The sequence below is a fragment of the Gossypium hirsutum genome, chromosome A12, assembly GCF_007990345.1.
Source record: "Gossypium hirsutum isolate 1008001.06 chromosome A12, Gossypium_hirsutum_v2.1, whole genome shotgun sequence".
Taxonomy (NCBI): Eukaryota; Viridiplantae; Streptophyta; class Magnoliopsida; order Malvales; family Malvaceae; genus Gossypium; species Gossypium hirsutum.
In genome coordinates, this window is record NC_053435.1 from 91,014,541 (window position 1) to 91,037,709 (window position 23,169).

General features: G+C 30.7%; 3 protein-coding genes across 9 annotated transcripts; 1 reads left to right on the plus strand and 2 right to left on the minus strand.

Annotated features, from left to right (window-relative positions):
- Positions 1–2,495: 2,495 nt before the first annotated feature.
- On the minus strand, positions 2,496–5,883 carry LOC107928666 (CASP-like protein 5B1). 6 transcript variants are annotated; one of them, XR_001692666.2, is made up of 6 exons: positions 5,802–5,883; positions 5,403–5,500; positions 5,206–5,268; positions 4,937–4,991; positions 4,183–4,327; positions 2,496–2,701 (listed from the first exon to the last, which is right to left on the minus strand). XR_001692666.2 is itself a non-coding variant. In XM_041083058.1 (5 exons), the coding sequence occupies exons 3-5, from the start codon at positions 4,975–4,977 to the stop codon at positions 2,623–2,625; spliced, it is 258 nt and encodes an 85-aa protein (XP_040938992.1). In that variant the 5' UTR covers positions 4,978–4,991; positions 5,206–5,268; positions 5,403–5,759; the 3' UTR covers positions 2,496–2,622. The 6 variants fall into 6 exon arrangements, 1 of the variants encoding a protein (XP_040938992.1); XR_005906304.1 differs by lacking the exon at positions 5,802–5,883 and having other exon boundaries at positions 4,183–4,347; positions 4,928–4,991; positions 5,403–5,765; XR_005906303.1 differs by lacking the exon at positions 5,802–5,883 and having other exon boundaries at positions 4,928–4,991; positions 5,403–5,764.
- Positions 5,884–6,850: 967 nt separating this feature from the next.
- Positions 6,851–9,905, minus strand: LOC121211438 (DNA-directed RNA polymerases I and III subunit RPAC2). The gene is made up of 5 exons (XM_041084205.1): positions 9,893–9,905; positions 8,894–9,014; positions 8,715–8,791; positions 8,020–8,634; positions 6,851–7,086 (listed from the first exon to the last, which is right to left on the minus strand). The coding sequence occupies exons 1-4, from the start codon at positions 9,903–9,905 to the stop codon at positions 8,459–8,461; spliced, it is 387 nt and encodes a 128-aa protein (XP_040940139.1). The 3' UTR covers positions 6,851–7,086; positions 8,020–8,458.
- Positions 9,906–16,727: 6,822 nt separating this feature from the next.
- Positions 16,728–22,750, plus strand: LOC107928654 (uncharacterized). 2 transcript variants are annotated; one of them, XM_016859911.2, is made up of 10 exons: positions 16,728–16,922; positions 17,373–18,156; positions 18,767–19,775; positions 19,848–20,244; positions 20,387–20,645; positions 20,728–20,934; positions 21,108–21,281; positions 21,738–21,935; positions 22,028–22,138; positions 22,274–22,750. In XM_016859911.2, the coding sequence occupies exons 2-10, from the start codon at positions 17,467–17,469 to the stop codon at positions 22,604–22,606; spliced, it is 3,378 nt and encodes a 1,125-aa protein (XP_016715400.1). In that variant the 5' UTR covers positions 16,728–16,922; positions 17,373–17,466; the 3' UTR covers positions 22,607–22,750. The 2 variants fall into 2 exon arrangements, with proteins under 2 accessions (XP_016715400.1, XP_016715399.1); XM_016859910.2 differs by having other exon boundaries at positions 18,767–20,244.
- Positions 22,751–23,169: the final 419 nt, after the last annotated feature.

Sequence of the window (23,169 nt, forward strand, 5' to 3'; positions counted from 1 at the left end):
ATAATAATAAACTAGGAAAAAAAAGGATTTTTCACCTGAGTCGTCTCGTTTACCCCCTCGTCGAAGGCCTTCTCTGGCATTAGAGTGGCTAGTAGGGAGTAAAGGCATCCCTTTTAAAATCGAAGGCCTAGCCTTCAGGTTTGGTTCGAAAAGGGCTAAAAAGCCTTTTTCTCCTCTTCGACCACCGGAGGTGACGGTCACTATCACCAATGACCGGTGGTCATGGCTGATTCCGACAGCCTCTGCGGTTGAATTCTAGGTCAGTCCCAGAGAGAAAAAGAGAAGGAATAAGATTTTTTTTAAAAAATAAAAAGCTGTTGAAATGATTTTTTTTGGTGTTTTTTTACATTTATATAAGGTCCAATACGACGTCATTTTGGGCCTAAGCTTCAGGCACCAAAACAGCGTCGTCTTATACAACCCGTACACTGACCCGATCCAACCTAGGGGATCCGCGTGTTTTTGACTAATGGTCTAATTACACAATAGGCCCTTCCGCTTTTGAAGCTTAATTCGATCAGGTCTCACCCCTTTTATTTGTTTTTTAATTTGGCCATACATTTTATTTTTGTTCCAATTTAGTCCTTGCAAGGTTTTAATGGGTTAAGCACCTGAAACGGTGCCGTTTTGGGCCGAACCATAGTCCAACCTGACCCATTTCAGGACCAGCGTGTTTTAAAGGCAGGGGTTATTTACACGCTAACCCCTTCTAATTTTGTTGCTTATTACAATTTAGTTCTTTTTTGTTTTGTTATTGTTTTGTTCCTTAAATTTTGCCCCTGTGCTTTTATTTCTGTTTCATTTTAGCTCACGTTGAAATGGTGCGTTTTGGAGGATAGGGATTATTTCCCAATCGGTCTTTCCTTGTTATTTGTAATTTGTAAATTGGTCATTTTCCTTGTTTCCATACCCGATTTTCGCCCAAATTTCCACATTAATTTTAATTTAATCCTTCCTTGTTAATATTATCATGTTATTAAATTAACATGTAGCATTTTTTTTGTATTTATTATTTATTCCTTTTCTTTTCTTTTCTTTTCGTTTCTTCATTTAATATTTTTCTAATATTCTTTTATTATTATTACTCACTATTGTTTATTTTATTGCTTATTTATTTATTTCTTTATACATATATTTTTGCATGTTTCGAAGTTCATTTTATTATTATTATTATTATTATTATTATTATTATTATTATTATTATTACTACTATTATCATTATTATTATTGTTATATTTTTTTCTCATCTTTGCTATTTTATTATTTTTCATATTTTAAAAGATTTTCTACTTAATATTACATATATATTTTACTTACTTATTTATTATTCTATATAATTTATGTATACATATTAAAGTTTGTAAGATTAATGTTTTCTTTATAAATGTTTGTTGATTCGTGTATTTTCTTACTATTAATATTTACTCATACTTTTGTTCATCATTTGCTTCCTCTTTTATGTATATAGTTCATTGTCCCATCCACTTTTAAACATTTTATGTTATGTATGTTTATTTTTACGTCATGTATTTTTGTTTTATTGCTTTACTCATTTATCGAGACTTGTTTATTAATACTACATCCACCTTTGTAATCTTATCATTGTCATCATAACATTGTATCATATATTGTATATCATTTTAAATATTAAATTAATTTTCACCAAAATTCATAAAAAGGGAATTCTTTAATAAAGGCAATATTCTGTGTTTCGGAAATTCGAGAGATCGTGCCTTAACGTACTGGGTTTCGATTTTTCTTGCTTGATTCAAATGACCAAATAACCTTTTAATTAAAAAGCATGAGTTTTGAAAATCAAAAGACTAGCTTATTATCGAAAGTATAAAATGTTGCGTCCTCATGTGACATTTTATTATTTCGGGACAAGGTCTTTAGCATCGTTTCGATTTACTCAAGAAAATTCTTCGTAAAAATTAACATTAATACGAAGAGGGATCGTATTTTAAAACTCTTTCCAAGTTTTCTACTTTCGACAATAAGACACTAATCAATCAATTAGGTACCAATTTTAGGCGTGACGAGGGTGCTAATCCTTCCTCGCATGTAACCAACTCCCGAACCTGTTTTCTTTAATTTTGTAGACCAAATTTACTATTTTGATAAATCGAAATATTTTATTAAAACATCCAGATTACGAGGTGACCGATCACACCTAAAAAAAAAGGATTGGTGGCGACTCCCGTTTTAATTTTCGTTTTCAAACAAAGTCGACCCCTTTTTCAAAAAAAATGGTTTCGACAATGTTTTATTTTTGAAATTTGAACTTTAAACTATTTTTAAGGATAAATAAAAAATATTAATTAAATTAAATTTTCTATAAAGATTTTAACTTTAAAACTAAATATAAAAATTAATAATTTAAATTTAATACATAAACATTGATTCAATATGTAATTTAATACATAAAAAAAACACACAGACACAATCACAAAGTATTACTATTTCTAAAACAAAATTTATCCTGGTGAGAAAAGAATGCCAAATCATCATCACCTCTCATTAATCAAAGGAAAAAGATCAGAAAAGAAGAAGAAACAATATACAACAGAGGGCTGGTTCAAGCTTAGATGAAGCCAAAGTATTGCAGTGCCTGCATATAACTTAAAGAAGTCCTCCGTAGTGTGAGCTATCTCGAGACTGTCTATAACCTCCATTGCCATTTGTAACCTCGTCTGAATTGCTGCTCAAGAAACACACAAAAGCAAAAAATTAAAAGAAATTGACAATTCTTTCAACGTTTATATTCATTTTACAAGAGAACCAAACAGAAAACCAAATAGAAAATAAAAACGTTTATATATTTGGCTTCATGAGCTGAAATCACAGACAAGTTACATCAACAAAGAAGCAAAAAAAATGTCCAACTAGAGAATGGATGAAAACCTATTTTCCATAAGCAATTTGTAATTATTGCAGTGCACAAAATAAAAATTATTGCAGTGCATTTCTTCTCTACTTTAACCATCCTTTCCACCCCATCAAATCTAAACATTTCCCCCCTTTCCTAGGAATATATAGAACTATAAGATTCCACACAAGATAAGCTTAAATGCTATTTTACATGCCAAAATAACTGTTTTCAACATTTTCACAACAAAAACCTACACTTCGTGAGACTTCAAAAATGAACAAGAATAAGTTCCAACAGAGTTGCATATTTGAAGGATCAGACATGAAAAATAGAAGACTCATAAAAAGATTATATACTTTTAGTCAACTATTCACTCAAGTTCATTCAAACCTATATTATATTTCTGTCTCGAATGTCATTAACACAAATGAAGGGCTGTATTAAATGCTGTCACTATATTGTAAACCATCATCACTGCATTATGTATAGTAGAAGAAAAGTTCTATAGAGATCAGTTCATTTTTCCTACTGTGCTGTTAACCCCAACATAATCACTCAATTTGAAACAAAATTTGCTATTAAAAACAAAAGTACACTTGAAACAACCAACTTTCTATTATTTTCCTAGACACAATTGTTACATCTTCTTATTCAGCTTAGAATAAAATTTCAGAAGAATAGGTAGGCTAGACATTCATGCAAGCAAACTGTAAAATTGAAGGTAGCAAATTCTCATTCATCTCCATTTTTAACAAAAACACAAAACTAGAATTTGGAATGATACCCTTCAAGGACAATACTCAAAGCTTCTCAGCTGACATAAGAAACAGAAAGCATAAATACTAGGGTCCAAAATTGATTTAAACTTAAAAACTGAACATACCCAGATTTCAAATCTAGAAACTAATCAACATCCAATAAATTGAAACCAGAACACCCAGAGTAGCAAAAATAGCTACAGGATTCTTTTAAATATTAGCACTAAAAACAAATTTGCACCAACATTCAAAGAGGTAATAATCCACAAGTCTACAAATCAGCTAAGGTAATTATCTTTCACCCATAGTTTTTGCCCAATAAAATTATGCTCCCAAGCTGATAAGTAATCTGATTCAAACACATAATTTCACCTAAAATTATATTGATCATCAAACCTTGGAATACTGATATAATGGCAAAAAATAAAAAGAATATTAAATTTTCCACATAAATCGAAACGAGGAAAAAAAGGAAAAAAGCACCGTTGAATCTAAAAGCGTAAAATTTGAGAGCAGAATCGAAAGTAAGAAAAAGGTAAAAACAGAAAGTACCAGAATGTGGTGTAGGAAGAGAAATCAGAGGCAAAGAACATGACTGCAATGGAAACAGCAACAAATGCACATTGATATATCCTTAGCATTAACCTACTCCCCGTTCCTGGACTTTCTATAAACACCTTCATCTTGTTCCTTCAAGCTAAGGGCAGATATATTAGTCTGAGCACAAATACATTAAAATACTTACATCAGCATACAGTGAAAAACCTTTCTCATATTGCCCATTAATAAAATAATAAGTTGAGATTATGTATATGATATTAATACCATATTTATATAGATAAACAAAAATATAGTCACCCTGTGTCGTGGGCAAACAAAAATAGATCAGTGCTGGTAAAGAAGGCTATTCTTTTCTGTAAATTTTTTGTATCAAACTCCACTATACCACAGGTATATTAGATGGGGAACAGCTGAAAAGAATATGATGTGAAGGGGCAAACGTAATGCCTCTATACATAACCAAAAAAAATATAAAGAAAACTTTATTAAACCGAGTATGTTTACGGACTTTAAACCAACAGCTAATACATATTTAAAAACCAACAACTAAATATTTAAATATATTAAATATTTGAATTTAATAAGTTTTACATTTTTAATGGATCATTTGCATAAAAAGTAAACAAATTCAAAGAAAGATTTGTATCTGTTGTAGACAATAACTATAATATTCAAATGAGAATATTATTATACAAATTTAGAAAAATAAATGAGAAAAAGGATTAAAAATCCGAACCTGCATTACCTTATATCTAAAAGGAAATCATGAACCCGTTTCTGATCCATTGATTTAAGGGCATCTTAAACAAAACAAGAACATTGATCAAGTTAAAAAAAAAGATAATGAAGAAATTAAGAGTCAAACATTAGCTCCAATAATTGTTCAAAATTTAAGACAGCTACATTCAAATAGAAACTAAATAACAACTAAAGCATCCAACGGAACATAATTTCACTCTTCATCACTAAATGTTCCCTTATAAACATGGCTTTATCCAAAATAAAACCTCATACCATTACAATTTGCCTTTTAAGCAAAAGCTGCTGCAACCTTCTTCCTTGGTGTTGCTTCAGTACCTATACATCACCCTCAATAAAAAATAAGAACACTTTGAAAGAAAAGAAAACCCAAAATTTCTTACAAGAACAGAAATATGCAATGGAACTAAAATCAAAAAGCAACGAGCCTAAAGACATTAGCATTTTCCTACCTTCCCTGAAACCTATCTTGAAGCTGCGAGGAACATGGCGAAGATACCTCTATACACCAGTGATGGAGATGTTAGCCTCATCTAATTGAAACCACCAGCTAGAAACACAAATAATCATACAAGTTTAAAAACCCAAAATAACTGTAAGACAATGATGTTTTGAACCCCTGTGAAATTATCAAAACGAAAGACAAAAGCAATGTTTGCAAAAGAATAATAAATAAAATCCCTTCTTCAATCTTCTAGCCACCAAATCAAAGGACAAAATTTCGTTACTTCCTAATACAGATTTTTCAAAACAACATAAATGAATCATTATTTCAGAAACCCAAAAAAAGCAAAATTATAAAGAAATAAACTGAAATTAAAAGAAGGGAAAAAAGAGAGAGCAAGATTTACCTAGAATTAAAAGAAACCCTATGGGCACGTTTGGTTCGCTGTATTGGATTAGAGGTGTATTGGATTAGAGGTGTAATGGAATAGATGTGTAATAGCAAATCAACTGTTTGGTTGAATGTAATGGAATAGAGGCGTAATAGTAAAACTGTGTTTGGTTAAATGTAATAGAGGTGTAATAGCATAATGGAGAAAACTAAAATGATCAGAATACCCTTAGCATAAATTTGTTTTGGTAAATGATTATTGTTATTGTTATTTAAATTTTAATAAGATTATTTATTATCAAAAATAAATAATTTAATCATATCTAAACATAATTATTATTTAATATATTTTAATTAAAATATATAATTTAATAAAATTCTTAATAATTAGCAGAAATTTGTTTTGATAAATTATTTTATTTAAATTTTAATAAGATTATTAATATCAATAATAAATAATTTAATCATATTTAAACATAATTATTATTAAATATATTTTAATTAAAATATATAATTTAATAAATTCTTAATAATTAATATTCTTATATGAATTTATATACTCATTTCCTTTTATATATTAATATACCACATTAACCGGTTTATATTTATATTAATGGCACAAAAAATTTGGGAGAAGATTTTTGAGGACTGCTTTTGTTTACAAATAACATCATTCATTCTGTGGGGAAAAATTATGAATGAGCATACTTATTAATTACCTTTTTTATTTTGTACTGAAGTAGTTGCCAATGATTCAAAAGTCGATATATATGTAATGTTATTAAAATAATATTTTTTATTTTAATTAATTAAAAATATTTTTAATTAATGCGGTGTATATAAATATACACATTTAATTAGTTTTTTTTTAATAAAATTTTTCTAATTTATTCATTCAATTTTAATCACCTTACAATTTATTCATTGTATTATATCTACTGATCCAATTTTAATATATTGAATATTTGTTTTTTAATCAAGTTCTTTACTTGATTATATCTAATGTTCCAATTTTAAAAAATTCGATTAAAATTTTCGAACTACATCAACTTAAGAAATTCGATCCCAAATTCAAATTAAATATACCAATAAAAATCAACTTACTACATCACCACTTGCAAAATATAACTCTCCAAACATTACTATGGAGTAAACAAAAAAAAACAGAACATATATATGTCTTACAATTTTTCTTTAGTTTAGAAGGTTTGATAAGTTACCAAACCTCTTGAATTGCAACTACAGCTTCAGCTTGCCAACGATTTATGTCTGGAGCAAATCGGTAGCTAACAGTCCAATACCTACAAAATTCCACATAGAACATCAATTTACTGGAACAACAGTGGTCAGGATAATAATATATGACTTATGTAACTATTACACAAGTAATGGTACTATGACTTGAGAACAATTCAGCGGCAACATGAAACTGGAAAAAGATCATCAATACAAACTACTATAGCAGCAATAAAATTATTATTGCAATTCCACCCAAAGTATATGGACGACATCCCATTGCCTCAGGACTAACATAGCACATTATTTTTCTTAATTGAACAATTGGGCAATAAACTGATTTAAACAACAAAGTTGAGTTAGTAAAGGAAGATATGGCAGCTATTAAAAAAACATATCTTACATCTAGATCATACTTTTTAAAACAATCTTCACATAGTGCCCTATCATATGTCCTCTTTGTTTTATTTATTTTCCACATTTGCATGTTGCATCAAAGCTGGACATTGACAACAAATATGCCCCTCACTATAATCACTAAGGAGGAAATATTTATATTGGTAGACAGTGCCATACTGGTTGGAAAACTACTGGTTTTTTGTTGAGTTAGGAGCTCTGTCAATGGAAGAAACAAATGTATAATGATTTGGTACCGGAAGAGACAACCGAAGCAATGAGCCCAATGAAGTTAAACACCATTTCAAATAACTTCAGAGGTTTCTAGCAAGCAGTGAAAGATTTTATAGGTTCTGGAAAACAAATGCAAAGCGAAACTCAATCATTCGGTTAGTTGATTGTGTGGTTCTGTTTTGGTTTTAGAAGTGTTCAAACCACCGTGAGGCAATCTTAATGTAGAAGACATGAAATATTATAGTTTGTGAGGAAATGTGCATAAGAATATTGTGTATTGTTGTTGTATTTGATTGTGGAGCATATGCACAGTAATCCCAGAATTTGTAATTGATAACTCAAGGAATAGATATGATTTCTGCATTTACCTGTTACAAAATGGTTGAGTTGATGTTTATCGATGCTTAATGCAGGCTAGCAAGCAGGCTGAGGACGCTCCCAAGAAGATAATCAGAGTTCAAAAGCGCTGTTAGAGATCCATACCACATTTGTCGAAGCCAGGAGAAACAACTTCGAACTTGATGAAACCAAAAGAAAATCCCCACAGCCTGAAATAGTGGATGCTAACAACATGCTATTGTATTCTCCCTAACTCATTCCTTAAATATAAATAGGTTTGTGCAAGCAAGGTAAACCGAATAGCTTGCATAGGCAACTCTAGTTTGCAAATCCAATGAAAATAGTTGATGATAAGTGAGATATCAAACGAAAAGCTTTTGATATGATAACAAAAAGAAGTAATTCAGATTGAGCTAATGACCACATGATAGTCTTAAGATGTGAAAGATAGATGGTAGGAAATCATTTTCATTCACTCTCTTCTGAATCATCACCACTACTGTCTTGTGAATCAATTTTCATAGCCTTCACAACATTGCTTGCTTTAAAATCTTCAACAGCCTTGTCAAAAGTGCACCTCACATGCCTACACATCAACATTAGATTTTGACATGCATCTTTCAATACCTCTCTTGCTGGATCACCTACAAATTTTCACATAGAACAACTAAAGGAACTTGAACCCAACCAAAGTACTTGAAAAAGAGTGTTATATTGAGTTTACCAGTGGTTTGAACTATAATATTAACTCGAGCCTCTAAAGGATGAGGAATACTGTAGCCACAGAATGTAACCCTTGGGCTGCACAACATAAAAATGATAGCTTCCACTTTCAATACAATCACTTAAAACAAAGAAAACCCAGCATGAATCAAAGCCAAAAACAGAGGTGAGTGAACTGACTCTTGATTCAAAGTGAATCTAACAACGTTAGCTATGGTATGATCTTCATCAGTTAAAGAAAAAGTGGCAGGACTATTATCAGTGAAAGACCCGTGTTCTATTGTTTCCTTTAATCCAATTTCTAGATTTCCAAACCAAGAAACAAAACTATTAAAAGGATGAAATTTAATCCAATAATCATTGGGAAAACATATTTTTAAATAAAAAATAAGGTTGTATCTTCCTTACCGGTTCCAATGGACAGAACATAGTTTCACCGATAGAGAGGAACAGAAAACGTGAGAAGGAGGCTGCTTTCTGATTGGTGTTCAAAGTCCAGTTGTAACGCCAAAGAGAGGTAAGACAGAAAGGTATAAGCGTGAATCGGTGGAGATAGAAAGGTAAGACAGAAAGGTGAGGAGAGTGGAGAAGAAAGGTAGAAGGAAGAAACAGAATACGGTGGATTTTGGGTAAGACAGAAGCGTGAATCAGGAGGGTAAAATAGGGACCAAAACTCAATCCAGACCTAAACTGAGCACAAGGAAGGGATTGGAAATCGGTGGAATTTGGGGATTAGATCAGTAATGGAATAGACCCGTATTAGGCTAATACACCCAACCAAACAATGTATTGAGTGGGGCCCACGATTAGGGGTGTAATGGCTATGCCAATACACCCAACCAAACATGTTGTAATAGATCGAGAGAAAAGGAGTAGCTATGGTGGGTGAATTCAGTGCAGTGAAATGAAAAGGAAAAATAAGTGTGATTGGTGTAGGTGTATTGACTTGGTGTTGTTGGAAATGGGAAATTTTGGGGCAAATTGTGAGAGTACAAGGGAAAAAGAAATAAGTACAAACTTTTATTTGGGGAATTTAGGGCGCGCGACGGAGATGAGAAGAAGAGGGAGTAACGAGCGGGATTTTGATTTCCCCTTTTTGCTATAAAAAATAATGGCATTTTGCGGCGTTTTCACTAAAAACGCTACTATAGCTTTGCTCAACTTTTTGTGGCATTTTGCCTAAAAACGCCATTATTGATCAATTTTAATTTTTTCCATTTTAAACATTTTTTTTTCTATTTTTTATTTCAAAATTTTTGTGTTGAGATTATCATTTTTTGGATTTTTTTTAAATTTTGAATATTGAAGTTTTAACTGAAATATGGACTAAAATATTAATTTTTTAATTTTTAATTTTTAAAATTTAAATTTTTTTGAAGATTTTTATAATTTTTAAATTAATATATGAAATACAAAAGGAAACTTTAACAAAAATAAAATGGAATCGATGAATTAAAAAATACAAAATGACACAGCAATACAAGCATTATTCTTTTAAGTATGGTCTGTATTAGTTGTTTAGATTTTTATATAAATGGCATTTAATTATATGTATACACCTAAATTTTGATAGAGATACATCTCAGAATTATATATGAATTTCGGTTTAATGTATAATTTTAGACGTGAAATTCTAATTGTCGTTTAAATGTATAGTTGAAACTTTATTTTTGATTTAATTATACATATTTAAAAAAATAAATACATCAATATATTTTTATATTGAATAAATATAAATATTTATGTATGCAATATATAAATATAAAATAATGTTATATCAATAATTGTGTTATAATTTACAAGAACTGTATCAAATTAAAGTTTATGTATACAATTGCACACTAAACCATTGTTCATGTATGCTTTTGGGATTTAACCCATTTTGATATATATATTTTTTAAAATAATAATTTATATTTATCTCATTTAGATTTATATTATAAAAAAAATCCAAGATTCACAAGTTAAGTAGTTCACCATATTTACCCCTAAACACTAAAAATTAAACCCCAAACACCAAACCCCAAATCCTAGACTATAAACCTACAACCTAAACCCTAATTATATAGTTACCTATCCATATCAATCTGTTACTTTTTTTATTTATTTATCAATTTTTTTAAATATAATATTTAAATATATATGAAATGGTTTAGATTAAATATTTTTAAATATAAAAGCATTAATTGATTGTATAAAATTTTATCATTTAACAAATCTCAAGTAAACATTAAATCTTAAACTATTTAATATATATAAAGTTTATCTATTATATCTTAAATAATTTAAACTATAATCATAATTTTAATATATTAAAATTAATATTATCTCTTTTACAATTATATAAGAAATTATTTAATATATAAATTAAAAAACACTAATTAATATAAACCCTTAACCCTTATCCCTTATCCCTATAAACCCTAAATCATAAAACATAAACCCTAAACCCCTAACCCCTAAATCTTAAACCATAAACCATAATCCCTAAACATATAATCTATAAACCTTAAAATAGTAACTCCTAAAGCTTAAACCCTAAATCATATACCCTAAATCACAAACCCTAAACTATAATAATAATTTATTCAATATTTTAAAATTAATACTATCTCTTTTACGATTATATAAGAAATTATTTAATATATAAATTAAAAAACAATCAGTCATATACCCAAAAAACTTTAAAATTATTTTAAATAATAGTATTTTAATTTTTTTCATTTTTAACAAATATTTTTCTATGTTTTTACTTTCAATATTTTTCTACGTGTCATTATTTTTTTTTGGAGAATTTAAGTATTCAATTAAAAATAAAAATAAATTGTATTTTAATTAATATAAATAAACCATTAAATAATAAATAGACAGATAAAATATTTTTTTGCGGCGTTTTTGATAAAGCGCAGCTAAAGCTCAATCTATAACTGCGTTTTTCAAAAAGCGCCACTAATGCCACTAAAGCTCAACACAGTGTTGTGCTTAATTTTTTTGTGGCGTTTTTCAAAAAGCGCCGCTAATGGTTGACCTCTAGCGGCGTTTTTTTAAAAAGCACCGCTAATGTTCAATCTATAGCGCCATTTGTCAAAAAGCGCCACTAATGCCACTAAAGCTCAACATAAAACGACAGCGTTGTGCTCACTTTTTTGCAGTGTTTTTCAAAAAGCGCCGCTAATATTCGACCTATAACGACGTTTTTCAAAGGGGCCGCTAATGCTCGATCTATAGTGGCGTTTTTCAAAAAGTGCCACTAGTGCTTGATCTATAGCGGTATTTTTTATCCAAACGCCGCTAAAAACCTGTTTTGCTGTAGTGTATATGATGGTAAAATGCTTGGGAATTCATGTTGAAAGTGAACTTTGTTTAGTAATGATTGATGGTACTGCTGTCATGGTTAAATGCTTAGACCGTTGAATTAATCATGGTGCTACTATATTGGTTAAGTTATTAAAGTGAATTAATATATATTAATTGGCTCACTAGATGAAATTGGATAGTTCTAGAGTATAATTAGTATGTCATATGGTATATTTTGAGCTCTTGTGTTACAGGTTAGCTTTGTGGGCTTGAGAGATTTGTTTTATGGTGCTTTGCGTAACTTATAGGAATGGTTGGATTAAGTCGTATTATAAACAGAGTACCTACTATTTGTGCTTATACACTTTTCATATATTTGTTTACAAATTTAATTTCAGTTAATAGGGAACTAAAATATGTTAATGGAAAGGATATTGTGTTACAAATTTTGGAATATGTTGGTATGTATTGAAAATGAGATATGCAAAATGAACCTTGAAGCATTATTGGAGAGTTGTGATGAAAGAATGTGAAATTGGAGTTAGTTTTGTGGTATATGTTGTTGAGAATCAATACGAAGTTGTTTTTATATAATTTGTGATTTAGCTTTAGTTTAGGGTATTTTGGATTTGTTTTGCACCACTGAATATTATATGCTTAGTGTGCATAGATTTTTGACGTTAGAGTTTTCTTAGAATCCAAAAAATATTGAAGGATCGTTGGCTATATTCAACCTTCGTAATGCATGTATTAGGAATTTCAAATGTCATTTGTATTTTAAATGTTGGTTTAACCTGGATTTTAAATGTTATTTTTGATATATTTGAACATATATATAAAATATTGGTAACTTGCTTTGGTTGATACATGAATTTTCTAATTAAATTTCATGTTTTATATTTTGTCGTTATCTAATATGTTTGAACGCATGAGACTTTGCATTTTAGACTAAATTTGATATATTAAATGTGTATGAATAGCCTTGGTTATATGTTGGTAATGTTTGAGCATGTTTTGGGGTTAGTTTGGAAGGCTTAAACTGTCAATTTTGTAATTTTTCTGGATTTTGAGATGAGGTATCAAAACTTCTTCACAAAGTATTGATACATTGTATGAGGTATCGAAATATAGATCAAGATATCGATACATTATTCTATGTATCAATAAATTGGCTCTCACGTAGCGGAACTTGTACTCATGTAATTGTTTGTTTAAATTTTTGGTTCAAGTATTGATACATTGAGACAAAATACCGAAATTTGTCTTTTGTTTTTTGATATTTTGAGTCTTGAATGTTGTCTTTTAACTTGTTTTATTGTATCTTTGCTTAATTAATATTTAGAACGTATGAATTAATGCTTATAAATGTTATGCAATTGTGATTAATAAAAGTGGATTTGATTGTTTTGGTTTTGTTTGAGGTTACTTCAATGATTAATATGGCATCAATTTTTGGGTTGGGTGTGGATATTTTAACCCTAAATTTGAGGAGATGTGAACCTTCGGCTTTATGCATGGTGTGATTGGTGGGATATGGTGTCCGTTGCCAATCTTGACTCTTGATCAACCTAATTATAATAGAAAGTGAAAATGTCACATTTGGTATGTATATTTTCATAAAATTCTAATGTGGTATTTGTATTTTGAAAATGTCCAATGTAGTACTTGAACTATCAATTTGTATTTTATTATGGTACATGTACTATCATAAAATATGTAATGTGGTACTTGTACTTTGAAAATGTCCAATTTGGTACTTGAATTATCAATATGTGTTTTTATTATGGTACTTGTACTTTCATAAAATGTCTAATGTGGTACTTGCACATTGAAAATGTCCAATGTGGTACTTGAACTATCAATATGTATTTTATTATGTTACATGTACTTTCATAAAATGTCCAATGCGGTGCCTAAGTTATCAATATGTGCTTTGTTATGGTATTGGGTGTTAGCACCATTAATGAATTGCTAAAACAACCTATGAAAATTCGACGCATAATTTTTTTTTTCAAATCATTAAATCCACATAGATAATATAAAATTATGTGAAAAATTAAATTAAACAAAAAATTAAATTAAATTAAGTTAAAAAATAAATAACTAATATGATTAATGAAAAAGGAGTAAATACTAAACTTACATAGAAGTATCTATATTTTATCATTTACTTAATGTTTAGTTATTTGGGTTTTTTTAAAATTTAATTTAATTATTTTTTTTTGTTTTATTTAGTTTTTCAAATAATATTATACTACCTATGTGAACTTGATGATTTAAAAAAATATATTTTACGTGTCAAAATTTTATTGATTGATTTAACAATTTACATATTGAACATTTATAAATTATATGTATGAGATTAGATATTTTATGAAAGTATAAATGATAAAAGAGTGAATTTTTGCATGCCTGAACTCGAAATTCTACACCTGTGCTCTGAACTAATATTAAAAAAAAAATGACCCCAAACCTGTTTCATTTTATTATTTCAAACCCGTTCTTTGATTTTTAATTATAAAGCAGTGGTGTATCAAATATTTGCCAATGTGATGAATTCCTCAAATTTTGAGTTTTCAACAAATTTGCTTACTCTGAAAAAGTTAGAAGCAATAAGAAAATGTAATGAATTCAAAAAAATAGGCACCGGTAAACAAATGTATATAAAATAATTCAATAATTTGTCCAACATGTTGGACGATTTGAGTCGAAACATAAGGCACTTTCAAAACATAAGCTATTTGTTAGTTGAATTAAAAAAACACAATCATTTAGGAGTTAAATCATAAATAAAAATATAAAGAGGGTAATATTATAAATATTTTGGAGCGGCTTTACTTTAAACCTAATTTTTAGAATAAAAAATCCAACCTTATCAAGTCAAATTGGGTACAACTTGTTGGATTTGGGGTTTCTTTTCATCCCTAAATGAAATATATAATGATAGTTTAGGTATTATATTAGAAATTTTTAAAGTATAGAACATTTTATAAAATCATAATAAAACACATATTAATAATTTAAGTATTATATTGAACATTTTCAAAATACACATACCGCAATTAACATTTTGTGAGAGTAAAGTTACTAAATTTGACATTATCCCTTAGAAGAGTCGGATTAGAACATAATACTTTTTTTTTCTTTTTGCTTTGTTAGAACATAATACATGTTATAATTAAATATGATGTTAAACTTTTATACTAATGTATATAATACGATATGTTTAATGCCTCTTTTTATTTTTATTTAAAATTTTGATATAATATCTATATTTACATTAAAATCATTCAATAGGTGGTAATGCTGTTATTGTAACAATAAATAAAATATAAATTCAAAGATGTTTAATTTTTTTATTTAAAAATTTGGAAATTATAGTAAAAATAAGTATGCTATAAAAAAATCATTTAATTGCTATTTATTTTGTAAGGATGCGGGATTAAATTTAGGGAGACAAGTGATCAAGACATGAAAAATAAAAAATAAAAAAAAATTATCAAAATTTAAATTGAATTGATTTGATTGGCTATTGTGCTAGGAAGACTTTGACCAAATTGGAGGATCATTTTTCATTCACAAAAATGGATTACAGAAAAGTCAGTCTTTATTAATTAAGTGCTAATGATAAATTTGATCACTAATATTGGCATATTTTATCAAAATTGTCTTAATTGTATTTTTGAGTTTTTTTTTATTATCAACTTTTGATATTTTTTCAAACTGTTTTTTCTAACAGATTTAATGAATAAATGCAAGGTTTCAATTTTTTTTTTTTCAAAAGGTTTCAATCTTTCATACGTTTGTTTACTGAGAAAATTTTCTATTGAGTTAACCTTTTTTTTAGATAAATACGTTTATTTTCTTTAAATTAAGAATTTTTTTTAATTTCATATATTGTTTATTTATTTTATTATTTTTCATATGTAATTATTTTATAGGGTTATTTAAGTAATAAATTACATCTAATTAAAAATATTCCACATATAAAATTTCACATCATCCCCTTAACTTTTTTAACGATACTTTTTATCAAATATGTTATAAAAAAAACAAAAATTGATGGCAAAAAAAATACAAAAAATACAATTAAAATCATTTTGAAAAAATATATAAATGTTAGTAGCCAAATTCATGATTAAACTTTAACCAATAACCTTTTAGAATGGAGATTAGATTATTACAAAAAATTCGCATGTTTGTATGAATTAATTAATACATTAAAATAGGAAGTTGAAGTTAAAATTTCAAAATTTCCGCACCTTTATTATTAGTTGGCTAACATTAAAAATCATTTATAATAATATGGATCAACAAAACACAGTTAAGTAGTGTTATTCAATTATTTCTCTTGATGCTTATTAGTTGAAACCTTGAATAAAGGAAAAATTGTGATATATTATCAGAATGTAGAATGTCTTTCAGAAAATATATAATCCAATTTTTTAAACAAAAATACGTTCATTTACTAATAATATAATAAATTGACTTTTAAAAAAAAATTATTACTTCCAGCTTTGCTTATTGACTTTGTCAATTGCCATTCTTAATGCGTTGTAGAGTTGTATTTAGCTTTTTCATAGAGTGGATTCATAAAAACATTAATTGACTTTTTATAACATGAGATGAGATAATAAAATACTTGATTGTCTTTTTACATTCCACTAAGTTAACAAAACAAAGGGAAAAATAATTGTGGGCAAAAAAAAAAAAAAAAAACCTGTATGTTGCATCCTAAAATTGTGACATTTCTTCACGAGTTCTGATTTCTATAATTTTCAAACACATTGTTCAAAGTTTTGACCCTTTACAATTCAAAATACTAACATTTCCTCAACTTTTGTTTAGTTGTTTTCCAGAAAGAAAATTATTAACATTTTCTTCCTTTGAATTCCTCATCTGCCTCCACTATGTACATTTCAACTCTCTTTTTTCTCTGGGGATATCCAATGTTGTTCTGCTTCTAACTCTATTTTTCCTGAGTTAAATGATGTTTGCATGAATTGGGTTGCTTTTCTTTTTGTCTATATCATTCCTAGTCTTGACCTTAATGATGTTTGCATGAATTGGGTTGCTTTTCTTCTCTCTATTGCTGTTACGATGATTCGTTTTATTTGATTGCAACTGAAGTAATGTTTTAAATATAGATTTTTTTTTTATAAAAAAAAGGGTTTAATCTGTACTTTTCTCACTCTTTCTTTCGTCTGATTATCAAGTGGTAGGTTGTTAACTTGTTTTTTTTTCCAAATTTTAAATATATTGTTCACTGGTGAAGATTCCCTTCAGGTTCACGCACGCTAATTGTTTTAGTTCGCTGAAGAAACATTTCTAATCTGTTCTTTTTCTTCTTCTCTAAATACAGGTCTTTATGGTTTTCATCAAACTTTAAGGCCTTTTAGCGGATCGTATCAATTAAGATTGAAGCGGGTGTTTCATCCAAGTTCCAAGTTCCAACAATGGTTCTTGGCCTAAGAACTAAGAACAGAAAAGGCTGCTTACATCAGCTTGTTTACACTGTAAATGTGAAGGAGATTAATCCTTGGACACCATTGCAATCACTGCGATCGGCTCAATCTGTTTTGCTACAATGGGAAACTGGTGATAAGAGTTCTGGATCCATAGCTTCTACCATTGATAATGGAAAGATTGCGTTCAATGAATCTTTCAAACTTCCATTAACTTTACGTAAAGAAGCATCTCGTAAGAGCACGAATCATTTGAGTTTCCACAAGAACTGTTTAGAGTTTTACTTGTATGTCTCTCGGAAAGAAAATGTGTCAAAAGCTCAACTTTTGGGATCTGCTATTGTAAATCTTGCTGATTATGGAATTATCAAGGAAGCTATATCCATTAGTGCTCCTTTTAACTTGAAGAAGAGTTCTAGGAACATAGAGCATCCAGTTCTTTATCTTAATATCCAACCTTTTGATAAAGATAGCTCGAGCGCTTTGTCGAAAGAAGTGTCATTTGACAAGGATGGCAGTGAATGTGTTTCTGAATTCATAAATGAAGGAAATGATGAGGAAATCGAGATTGCTTCTTTTACTGATGATGATGTTGATGATCTTTCCTCACGGTCATCCCATATTACTTCTTCTTCTTCTGTTTTCGATCATTCTAGAGAGTCACATATTCAACATGATAAGGTACTTAGGTTCATCATCCTCCTTTTGTTCTTCATTTCCATTTTCATTGAATTGTCTGTTAACTGTTGTCTTTGAATTGGGTTATAAGATTGGATTGGATTTATGAATTTGGCTTGGAGGACTTTGATCCTTGGGCATTACCATAAGTACTGCTTTTTGAGGACTTAACACCGTCCTACTTAGACACTCATGTATGCTACTCTTAGTAGTGTTAATTGAAATTGCATATATTTTGCACATGCAATTTTCTGTATAGTTACAATTTGTTTAGTTAATATGGGGAATGGGATTTCATCTTGGGACCTTTTCTTAAGTTAAGGGGTAGCTGGTTATTTTAGGCTATGGCTTGGCTTGAAAATCACTAGGAGCAGTAAGATGAGCCAAAATTATATTATAGTGATTAATTTGTAGATATGATCCCTGTTTAACCATTACGCAAACATAGCTATTAGTTTTGGGAACACATCAGATGGTTGTTTCTTATCATCCGCTACCACCATGATTCTATTCTGAGGTCTGTCGTAGTTCTGGTTAATTTGGTGGCTGCCAATGTCATCTTAACAAAGCTAGAATTTCTGAATGTTTAATAGCATGTCACTATTGATTACAGAATAAATCAGAATCAGCCACTGGTGGGTTTGAAAGGCTTGGACTCACGCTTCCTTCTGCTGGAACACATGTAAACTCGGGGGTAAGTCCAATTGTTGAAGTATTCAAACAAGTGAATGGCAATACTTCTCCTTCATCTTCAGTGGACTTGTGCTCCAACTCTATGAATCCTGTAACTAATCCTATGGCTATAGTTGCATCCCCGGAGCATGGTGCTACTACCATTCCAGTGGAGACCAACTTAGACCGTGTAAAAGATGAAGATTTGTCCTACAACCCCAAGAATCTTGTAACTTATCCCAAGGCTGATGTAGCATCCTCAGAGACAAGTGTTACCATTCCGGTAAATACGAATTTAGAATATGTAAAAGGTAAAGGTTTATCCAACAACCCCAAGAATCCTGTAAGTTATCCCATGGCTAAAGTTGAATCCGCAGAGACGAGTGTTACAACTCCAGTAGATACGAATTTAGACCATGTAACAGATAACGGTTTGCCCAATAGCCCCAAGAATCCTGTAACTTCTCCTATGGCTAAAGTTACATCCACAGAGACGAGCATTACCATTCCAGTAGATATGAACTTTGACCATGTAGAAGATTCCCATGCCAAAAGAGAGGGTGATAGGAAAGCATTGAGGCATGACCGAAGTCATGTAGACATATCTTTAAGTCGCATTTCACATGTTGGTCAGCGGAAGGAAAATGAGGAAAAGACACTGTGGGAAGATGAGCTGGATAGCCAGATTTTAAATGCCAAGGAATACTCTCCGCGGGACATTTTAAGTTTTATACAGACTCAAGATTCTACAAAAAATAAAATCACTTGGAGGAGTAACACTTTTGCGTCCAGCTGTGAAACAACTGAAGTCAAAGGTGGCTTCATTGCAAACGATGGACAGAAGCATGTGGCACCTGTTCAATTGCATTTTGACAACAATGGCCTGTCAAAGAAGATCCAGTTTATGGAGAAGGAAAAGGAACATGATATTTCCGAGGAGATCTCTAATGGTAACTCAAGTGATATGCTTAGTGAAAGGGAAGAAACTGTGAACAACTTTTCTAACAGTAAATTTAACTCAGGTAACAGTTATGGGCCACTAAAGAATACTAAGTTCATGGAGAAGGCAAAGGAATCTGATATTCCTGAAGAGATTCATAATGGTTCTACAAAGGATACATGTAATGAAAGCGAAGAAGATTCAAATAGCTTTTCCAACAGCAAAGTTGAACTGGAGTCCAAAATTGAAATGCTTGAACAAGAATTGAGAGAAGCTGCTGTTGTTGAGGCTAGTCTTTATTCTGTTATTGCAGAGCATGGGGGTTCTATAAACAAGGTTCATGCTCCAGCTAGACGACTTTCTAGATTCTATATCCATGCTTGTAGAACAAGTAACCCAGATAAGAGGGCAAATGCTGCTAGGGCTGCTGTTTCAGGATTGGTTTTGGTCTCTAAAGCTTGTGGAAATGATGTTCCAAGGTGTGTTCTTACACTTCCTGTAATTTTTTTCCCTTTTTCCCTTTTAGAAAATGAAACTGGAAGATTTTAGATTCTACCTTCTCTACCACCAAAGATGTTAGTTTGGTTTGCATGTTGATCATTCCTATCCCATTATTCATAGGTTAACCTTCTGGTTGTCAAATTCAATTGTACTGAGAGCAATTGTGAGCAATGCTATTGGGGGAATTCAGCTATATTCTGGACCATGCTTAAATAGTAGTAGCGAGGGAATGGTGTTGGAGGACAACTCCCATCTGCAAGAGGAATGCAATTCAACAGAAAGTTTTGAAGAGTGGGTGGACCCTCGGACGTTTCTACTCGCATTGGAGAAGTTTGAAACTTGGATCTTCTCCAGAATAATTGAGTCAGTCTGGTGGCAGGTCAATCCTTTCTTTTAAAAGCTTAGTGCATATCGTCTTCTCAGTTCATATCTAATGCTATTTCTTCCTATATACTTGCCAGACTTTGACTCCACATATGCAGTCGGCTGCTGCAAAGAGCTCAAGCTCAAGGAAAACATCAACCAAAAGATATGAATTAGGTGATGAAGAGCAGGGGAATTTTTCAGTCAAGCTTTGGGAGAAGGCTTTTAAAGATGCCTGCGAGAGGCTTTGTCCCATTCGAGCATGTGGACATGAGTGTGGTTGCTTATCCATGCTGGCTAAATTGGTATTATGATACATTTTAAGTTATTCTTATTTTATGCATAAAGAACTTGGCCTTGAAGTCTAACCTTGTTTATATTCATTATGTCTCTTTGTGATATGATGTGGCCATGTCGTTGTTTCTATCATATTAATTTTCATATTGTTAATGTTGTCGACATGCAAATTTGAGATTAGGTCATGGAGCAATTGGTGGGTAGATTGGATGTTGCAATGTTCAATGCTATTCTTCGTGAATCAGTGGACGAAATGCCAACAGATCCTGTTTCTGATCCGATATGTGATTCGAAGGTTCTTCCCATTCCTGCAGGAAAATCAAGCTTTGGGGCTGGTGTACAATTAAAAAATGCTGTGAGTATTTGGTTGCTCTTTCTGTTGAGCTACTTTAGTACTTAATTGCCTCTATGATTCGTAAGTTCTGAACCCGTTTCCATATATTTAAAGAGAAATCCACCCAACTTACATTTTACTGATGTTAATATTTTTATATGCACATCAAAAGTACACGTTTTCATATATTCGTTTAATAACTCGTCTGCTGCTGGAGATAGTTAACTGTATCAGTACCTGCGATTCCAGCCTATTAATATGCTTTACCTTCTGCTTTATTTTCTCTCTTTAACTTAACACATGATTTTATTCGACAGTCGGAAATTTCATTCACTTCGAAGAAGTTAAATGCTTGAACCTTGTGATCTCTTGTCCCCCAAATATTTTATTAAGAATTAATTTAAGCATGCAAAAGCTTATTATGTGTTTAACATTTGACTAAGAGGGATCTTTTTTCTATTGACCTTGTGTTGGCAGATTGGAAACTGGTCAAGATGGCTAACTGATCTATTCGGTATTGACGATAATGACGGTCTCGAAGATAGCAACGAAGTTGATGATGACAAAAAAGCAGGATTTGAGGCTTCCTTCAAGGCCTTTGGTCTCCTCAATGCATTGAGTGATCTCATGATGCTTCCATCCGATATGCTTGTCAATCGGTCCCTGAGGAAGGAGGTATAGTTCGGAATCATGTATATATGTATCAACATACATATTTAGTCTTGTATATGCCTCATTCTTCTATTGCATCTTTATTCATGTTGAAGGTATGCCCCAAATTCAGCCCACGATTGATCATCAAGGTTCTTAACAATTTTGTGCCTGATGAATTCAATCCGAACCTAGTTTCAGAGGCAGTTTTTGAATCATTGGAAGAGGTTTGTCATGACATAACCCCAAAAAGAAAAAGTTTCCTTAAAATGAACTTTCCACTTCTTTTGTCAACCCGGAATCTTCCAAGTTTATGGTGCTGAATTTTAGTTTTCCTGACTGATCCGTGTTCTCGTATTCAGAATATTTCTGAGGTTGGGGACAAATCTATTACAAACTTTCCATGTATGGCAGCTCCAACAGTGTATTCACCACCTTCGGCAGCTTCCCTAATAGGCATTGTCGGAGAGGTCGGAAGTCAAGCCTTGCGAAGAAGTAGATCAGTGCTTAGAAAATCATACACTAGTGATGATGAGCTTGATGAGTTGGATTCACCCATCACCTCGATCATTATCGAGAACCGCAGCGACTCAACCCATTCAAAATCACTGAATTGGATGAGAATGGGAAAGGGAGAGCGAAAAGTAATTCGATATCAATTAATCCGAGAAATATGGAAAGAAGGCGAATGGTAAAATTTCTCAAGTTTTAACCCCCTCCCACTGTTCTTCACTGAACATGGTTTTGTATATAAGTTCATGACTTATAGGCTGGTGTATTAAGTTGTTGGAGCTTAACAGAAATCGGTATTTTCCATCAGCTATTCTTCTAGTTATTAAGAGATCATATCCTCTATGTTATGTTATTTGTTGAATATTGGCAATATCCCACATTAGGAAAAGATAGAAATGGAGGGGGTTTGGTTTGTTATATATAGAACCCCTCCCCCTTTGGTTGTATCATCCCAAAATCTTCTCTTTTGTAATATTTCTAGAGGAAATATTAATTTGGTAGTGTCCGAGGACGTAAGCTAAATTGGCCGAACCTCGTTAAAACTCTGGTATTTTATTTCTTATTTGTTTGCTTTTATTTAATAGCTTTATGTTGGTTATATTTATTTAGTTATTATTGCTATAAATATCTAAGTGAGTTCTGTCTAGTTGTTGGGTTTTAAGCGGGACCATTGTGACCCCTCCAATTTAACTGGGAATTTTCTTAGTATAATTGTTGGCATAATAATTATCTAAATATTTCTGAT

Bases quoted from the DNA above. Each gene is read 5' to 3' on its own strand.
- LOC107928666 (XM_041083058.1), bottom strand. From the start codon at position 4,977: ATGGATCAGAAACGGGTTCATGATTTCCTTTTAGATATAAG. The intron at 4,321-4,936 runs GTAATGCAGGTT...CTTAGCTTGAAG, and splicing joins GATTTCCTTTTAGATATAAG to GAACAAGATGAAGGTGTTTA. The intron at 2,702-4,182 runs GTACTTTCTGTT...TTTCTTGAGCAG, and splicing joins TCTTCCTACACCACATTCTG to CAATTCAGACGAGGTTACAA.
- LOC107928654 (XM_016859910.2), top strand. From the start codon at position 17,467: ATGGTTCTTGGCCTAAGAACTAAGAACAGAAAAGGCTGCTTACATCAG. The intron at 18,157-18,766 runs GTACTTAGGTTC...TATTGATTACAG, and splicing joins CACATATTCAACATGATAAG to AATAAATCAGAATCAGCCAC. The intron at 20,245-20,386 runs GTGTGTTCTTAC...CATTATTCATAG, and splicing joins TGTGGAAATGATGTTCCAAG to GTTAACCTTCTGGTTGTCAA.
- LOC121211438 (XM_041084205.1), bottom strand. The intron at 8,792-8,893 runs GTCAGTTCACTC...TATGTTGTGCAG, and splicing joins AGATTCACTTTGAATCAAGA to CCCAAGGGTTACATTCTGTG. The intron at 8,635-8,714 runs GTAAACTCAATA...GAAAATTTGTAG, and splicing joins TATTATAGTTCAAACCACTG to GTGATCCAGCAAGAGAGGTA.